The sequence below is a fragment of the Athene cunicularia genome (genome assembly GCF_003259725.1).
Source record: "Athene cunicularia isolate RWA chromosome 1 unlocalized genomic scaffold, athCun1 chr1_part1, whole genome shotgun sequence".
Taxonomy (NCBI): domain Eukaryota; kingdom Metazoa; phylum Chordata; class Aves; order Strigiformes; family Strigidae; genus Athene; species Athene cunicularia.
Window position 1 is genome coordinate 97,376,636 of NW_020799091.1, and position 6,905 is coordinate 97,383,540.

A 6,905-nucleotide genomic window follows, 5' to 3' on the forward strand; every position below is an offset into this window, starting at 1 on the left:
GAGAATAATCCTATTTCTTGAAGCATGGAGCAGCCTATGCTGCAACTACTAAATGACTGGTTATAGTAACTAGCGTTTGAACAGAAGCAAAGCAGAGAGAGAGAGAGAGAGAGAGATATTTAGAGAGAGAGAGAGAGATTTAGAGATTTAGAGAGAGAGATATTTAGAAGTGGAATATGAGAAAGTTTCAGGGCAAATCTGAAGCCCCTCTTTAAAATGTCCATATTTACTGCCTGTTTAATTGAAATGTTTGCATCTCTCCATTTATATTCTTCTGTAAGTATTTATAAACATTACTTTCCACTGTTTTTCTTTCACCATGATGATGCATAACACCCACACTATACAAATTAAAACCCAAAAATCTGTCCCTTACAAACTCGGGGTGCAGCATAAGTTAGAAAATTCTGCCAACTCTAGCTTTTGTTAGAAAATGTAGTTTCTCTCCATGCTTACACCTGGTACCTGCAGTTCTGTTCACTGCATAGGAGATTCACCTCACCTAACCTTAGAAGACTAGGTCAGCTAAAAATCATGGGCAAAAGTGTACTAACTCGCCTCAGCCTCCCTACAAAACCAGTGAGGAACACAGGCAATTTTAGGACAGCATTCCTACTTTAAATAGCATGAGATGAGTCACATCAACAACAAAAAATAAACCCCCTTATTGCACTCCCTGCCTAAAAGTGATTCAAGAAGCTGTCCACACCGAAGTCATCTGAAGTTAGATAAGGTGCATCTCCCTTAAGTGCCAAAAAATAATCTTTCTGTATCTACAAACTGACCCATTCAGCCGACCGTTCAGACTAGTCAACTGGTTTCTTTGTTGCTTCCCTAGTTCTACAAGTCACTGTGAAACATCAGAACCATGGAAGCAACAGAGAAACTGTTTAAAACAACCTTTAGTTTAACCTTGGTAGCTAAGTAGTAATGGAAAGAAGTAGCAGAGCTGTCTTTTCACCAGGAGTAACAGCAGTAAGAGTTCCAAGATCACTTGTTTCAGCGAAGGTCAAAGGGATCTGGATCAGCTCTGTTCATTCTTTTTCCCAATCTTTAAGCAGGAAGAGCCTGTGCTGCTTCCTTCCCCCAGACCTTGTATTGAAAGGGTAAATGCCACTGAGCTTCTGTAAGAAGTGCATGTGTGTGCATTAACTTGGGGGACTCAGTAGTGCAAAGTATTGCTGAAGATTGCCCACAGGAGAAAAAGCCACAGAAAATATTACACCTATATAAGCAAGAACACCCACAATTAAAGTCAACAATACAAAGATCCTTAAGAAACGTATGTTTAAGAGAGATCTTCCATGCTACTCCAGAAGCATGAAAAGTACTTCCAAAACTCCTTGACTTACTCATCCTCTTCTGTTTCTCCCCTTCTCAGTATTTTCACGTTTGCTTACTAGACATCACTGCACAACAATTACTGACACTGAGGTTCCTGAATAAAACTATGTGCAGTGTTTAAAAATATTTTTATCATTGAGATACTGTTGATCTCCTCCCTCCTACCCATCCGCTCCCTGCTCATTCATTCACCCTCAGAACTGACTGGAAAAGAAATTATGCTCTTGTGTTAGAAACACCTCACTCCAACACTAACAGAACTCAACAACAATATTTATGTTTTAGGAGGTAAAAGACCAAGTAATCATGGAGGTAAGAGAATAGTTATTGACATGTTATTTCACAATCTTCATTTTGGTGGCATATTCCCCTGACATATCATCCTTATTTTCATGTAACAGACAGAAGCAGAAAAGCACTGGGGACAATTTGCTCTACTTGTTCTTAAGCTCCTAAAGTGAGTAAGTCCATAAACTACCACAGCAGATGAACTGATGCAACAGCTAAAGGCTTCTTTGGTTTCTACTATGCCACCACACGTTCAGGCAATTCTGTACCTGAGTGAGGGTTTCAGATAGGTGTTAAACAGTTTAATGTATTCATCTGGGTCAAGACAAAAGATCAAAGCCTACCTCTTGTCATGGGTAAGAAATCTCTCAATAATTATTTCTTATTTTCCCTTTTGAGAGAAGCATTCTGAAGGCCTCTATCTCTCCTTATTGACTCAACAGGAATCAGGATAAACAGTGAAGGCAGAAATGTGTAACTCCTACTGCCAGAACAATATCCATCTTTTCTCCTCTGCAGAGAAAAGAACATGGCTGCCCTTAAAAAAACCCTCAATTTGGCAAATGTCCCAATTTTCAAGAAGGGCAAGAATGAAGACCCTGGTAATTACAGGCCTGTCAGTCTCACCTCAGTGCCTGGTAAAATTACGGATAAATTTATTCTTGAAGTGATTGTAAAACACTTGAGAGAATGCAGTCATTGGTCATAGCCAGCACAGGTTCATGAGGGGAAAGTCCTGCCAACTTAATTTCCTTTTAAGACAAGGTCACCTATCTCGTTGACCAAGGGAAACCAGTAGATGTGGCATTTTTTGACCTTAGCAAAGCTTCTGATATTGTCTCTCACAGCATCCTTCTAGATAAACTGCCCAGCACACAGCTAGACAAATCCATAATACACTGGGTAAGCAATTGGCTGATGGGTTGGGCTCAAAGGGTTATAGTAAATGGAGTTATATGAGAGGCTGGTGGCCAGTCACCAGTGGGGTTCCTCACAGCTCAATTTTAGGGCCAGCGCTCTTTAATGCTTTATAAATGATCTGGATGCAGGAATCAAAAGTACATCAAGTAAGTTTGCCAATGATACTAAACTAGGAGAAGCTGTGGACTCTGTCCAGGGTAGAAAGACCTTACAGAGAGATCTGGATAGATAAGAGTGCTGAGCAGCTGCAACCATATGAAATTTAACAAGAGCAAGTACTGGATTCTCCACCTGGAACAGGGTAATTCTGGTTATACATACAAACTAGGGGATGAGAAGCTGTAGGGCAGCCCCACAGAAAGAGATCTGGGGTTTTGGGTTAATGGCAAGTTGAGTATGAGTCAACAGTGTGCCTTGGCAGCCAAAAGAGACAACTGTGTCCTGGGGTGCACCAAGCAGAGCATAGCCAGTAGGTTGAGGGAGGCGACTGTCCCACTCTACATCAGACTGGTATAGCCCCACCTCGAGCACTGTGTGCAGTTTTGGGCACCTCAATGCAAGAAGGACATCAAGAGTGTGTCCAGAGGAGGGTGACCAAGGTGATGGAAGGTCTTGAAGGCAAGACTTCCGAGAAGCAGCTGAGGTCACTTGGTTTGTTCAGCTTGGAGAACAGAAGGCTGAGGGGGGACCTCATCGCAGTCTACAACTTCCTCAAGGGGGGTAGTGGAGAAGGGGGTGCCGATCTCTTCTCTCTGGTGACCAGCAATAGAAGAACATGAGGAAATGGAATGAAGTTGCATCAAGGGAAGTTCAGATTGGACATTAGGAAAAGGTTCTTTACTGACAGGGTGGTCGGCCACTGCAATGCTCCCCAGGGATGTGGTTGCAGCATCAAGCCTATCAGAGTTCAAGGAGTGTCTGGACAATGCTCTTGTCATGTGGTTTAGTTTTAGGTAGTCCTGTGATGAGTATGGACTTGGACTTGATGACCCTTATAGGTCCCTTCCAACTTGAGATACTATGTGATTCTATAGATTCTCTTCCTCTTTGAAAACTTTGTAGAATTGAGGCTTAGCAACAACAATAAAGGCATGTGAGGTATCTATCGGGTAACAACAAGTGTTTCCTTATGAATTCTGCAGGAGTTGCCTCCTCCCACCCCTATTTCCTTAATGACTGTAACTACTCTTGACCCACGTATACTCACAAAGAGCTTTATGTTAAAAAAGACCAAGTGGGACACAAACAATGTACACCTTGTTTCTTGTGCAGGAGGAGAGGACACATTTTCTAAGTGTTTTCCTGTAAAAGTTGTCTTATTTCTTCCTATATGCAGCCATGTTTTCCACTGTCATACAAAAGACACCACCAGCAGCAAATTAATTACTTCCCCAAATACAAGGGAAGGGCATGGCCAAGTAAATGTGATATCTTTAAATATAAACTCAGAATATATACTAAAACTTGTGACACCCTGTTCTATATAAACTGTTTTATCTGCTCTAGAGCGAGTAACCAGCATCCTGAAGGTTTCTTTGATGCAAAACGAAAATTGACTTAGCTGCATAAAGAAAACAAATACCATTTGAAGGTAACCTCTGTTGGTTTTACCAAAATATCTCACATTTATATAAAAGATACCGACTTAGCTGCTTCCATTACCACTCCTTTAGGTACTAGTATTTTTATTGAGTGAATTTTCAATTTTGTTAATTACTGTAACTTACAGAAAGTTAGTAATACAAAGACAATAAACTAATGGAAAAAAAATTCCCGTGACACTGTACCTTATTGAGTTTGCCAAGGGAAGATATAAGATCTGCCCATTCACTTGACGATTCAAAGTTTCTTAAAGCTTTCTCAATTGCTGAAGAATAATTTCTGTATCTGTAATCGCCAAGTAACTCCTGCTCTTCTGGATCCATCTTCGGTTCTCATAGCAAGGTGAAATTTCCTGGTAAACTAAAACATGCACACAGTTACAAAAGGTAACCTGCATTTAAATTCTGGCAAACCAAAAGTACTGTAAGATAATAATAAATATGTAGAAGCACTGACAGATCACAATAAACAGGTTATCTGATCAAGTTTCAACACAAAGTTAAAAATAATTTAACAGGCATGACTTCAACTCTGCACTGCCTATTTTAGAAGTTTTACAGTCACATTTTCCTGTTTATAAAACATGTTTTTTGCTTCCAGAATAACAAAGGAAAGGAATATAAAGTCTCATTATAAACAGTTGAATTGCTGACAAGGAGTTAGGGAAAAGTAAATAGTTTTCAAAACTTACCACCTGTTTCAAAAGGTTACCTATAGCCGTGGAATGTTAAACATTTCATATCAAAATTCAGCTTTGCAGAGGAATCCCATTAAAGGGCCTCAGAGACCACACCAGAAGAAGCTCTCAGAACTCTGCATCTCAACTTGTCTGCAGCAGATGCCCAAGTACAAGACTAACCTGCTGTGCCAAAGTGTCAAGGCACACATTCAAATATTCCTTTATTTCACCAAAAAGTATCCATCCATTTTTACTGAGGAAAAATAAGCTATTCAGACCGGATTTTCTCATATTCTGTAACACATTTAGATTAAAAAAGCAAAACACACCTGTTCTAGAAAAATAGGAAACAGGCATGGCTGGATTTTATGCACTGAAAAATCATACCTTCACTCCTATGCTGGCTATGACACTCGTTTTCCTGTTAACTAATCTATAAATATTCTTCTAGAGAGATGCTTAGATTTAGGAATACCAGGTTTAAATTAATCCATATTATATCACTGATACAGAAAAGAAAGCATAGTCCTGTAACAAAACATTATAAAATGTTTCTAAAAGATAGCTGCTTTAATTTTTCTACTGTTAGGACTCAAATAATTCTAAGTAGCCTTCTATATTCTTTTAAAGCAGCTCATCTCTCACAGCACTTTGAAAAAAATAACCAACAGAGGAACTGTGTATTGCCCATTAACTTTAATAAAAAACAATAACTACATCAAGGTTTTGGTAGCAAACTCTCAGAAATGGAAAAATGCTGGAGGCACCCACAAAAGAGAAAGGATTTTGAAGGCAGGTTTAAGCCACTTTGGCACTCCCTGATAGTAGGATTCAGCCATTGCAAATACAACCACTCAATTTCATCCAACCTAAATCCACCTCTATGGAAAAAAAAGTATTCTCACACAGTGTCATCAGGTCCATGGTTGGTTGGTTGGTTTGTTTTGCTACAGTAAATGTTTGATTTTCGGTTGCCACCAGAATGTATGTAGTGCTTCTCACAGGAAACAGAGTAAAAAAAACCCACTGCCTTGCCGGGCATAACATCCATCTGGGACACAACTATCCTTGCTCCAACAAAGATTTTTTTTTAAAATGTCAACCCTCCCACAAAACCTAACAAAGTGTCAAACCTGCAGTATACCGTCAGTACAAATTATAAGTAATCTGATATTAACACTGCTTCAAAACAAGCAGAGGAAGAAATTTTCCCTCATCTCACATACGCACATTAATCACTGGACTACTGGACAGTATTCATACTCCCTAGAACAAAGCACAAGCTAGGAAGTATCCTAGCAGCTCTCTGCCAAGCTGAGTGCTGCCGCCTCCATAAATAAGTGATTTGTCTGAATCATTTAGAATAGGGCAGAAGTTTTGCTGACAGAACATATCAAATTTCTTAATTTGCAAATGCAATATACCCGCATGAATCCACTTAGAGAAGAGGAATCAATCAAATTACCAATAGCACTTAGAGACGTTCTAAATATTCTATGAAAATCATGTCTTAAAGTATTATCATAGCATTAAAACCTGGTCTATTAAAGTAAAATCTGATTAGTTTCCAAAAGTAAATCAGAACGTAATACTCAAGGAAAATAACAACCTAATAAAACTTCAGTTGGGGGGAAAATTCGTCTTATTCAGTTCTTAAGACACTTTATTTGGACTTTGCAGTGAAAAGACAGGTGAATAGCGTATTCCCACCCAGGAAAGCAGCGATGGACTTAATGGTTCAGTTTGCATTGATGTTCACATGCCTACGCTGTTAGATGTCAGCAAGGTTTGAAAAAACCCCAATAATCTAAATATGGCCAATCGGGCATGTTTGTGCTTACACAAATGCAGGAAGATTAAAAGAGTCAGATCGGAAGCCACTTGCCGGTGACCTTCAGGTACATCTTCCAAATGCCAAGTCACAAACTTCCTCAGTCAGTGGAGACGTTCACGGTTACTCAATCCACTTTCAACGTCGTCTTCAGACAGGCTAACGAGGCGGGCGCTCCGCCGCCGACCCCAGGGGACGAGGCGCTGCCTCCCCGGGCTGCGGCCCCTCCCGGCTGCTCGC

The 6,905-nt window shown here is 40.0% G+C and overlaps 1 protein-coding gene across 4 annotated transcripts in view; it reads right to left on the minus strand.

The window, feature by feature from the left end:
* DOP1B (DOP1 leucine zipper like protein B) overlaps positions 1-4,511 on the minus strand; it is a 48,698-nt gene extending 44,187 nt beyond the window's left edge. For 3 of the 4 annotated variants that reach the window (XR_003399287.1, XM_026857392.1, XM_026857415.1), the window contains exon 1: positions 4,341-4,511. Coding sequence is in view for 3 of the 4 variants with exons in the window: in XM_026857392.1 (XP_026713193.1) it covers positions 4,341-4,478 (138 nt within the window). In the remaining variant the exon portion in view is untranslated. The remainder of the gene's footprint in view (positions 1-4,340) is intronic. The other variant, XM_026857401.1, reaches the window with a different exon arrangement.
* Between the last annotated feature and the right edge of the window lie 2,394 nt (positions 4,512-6,905).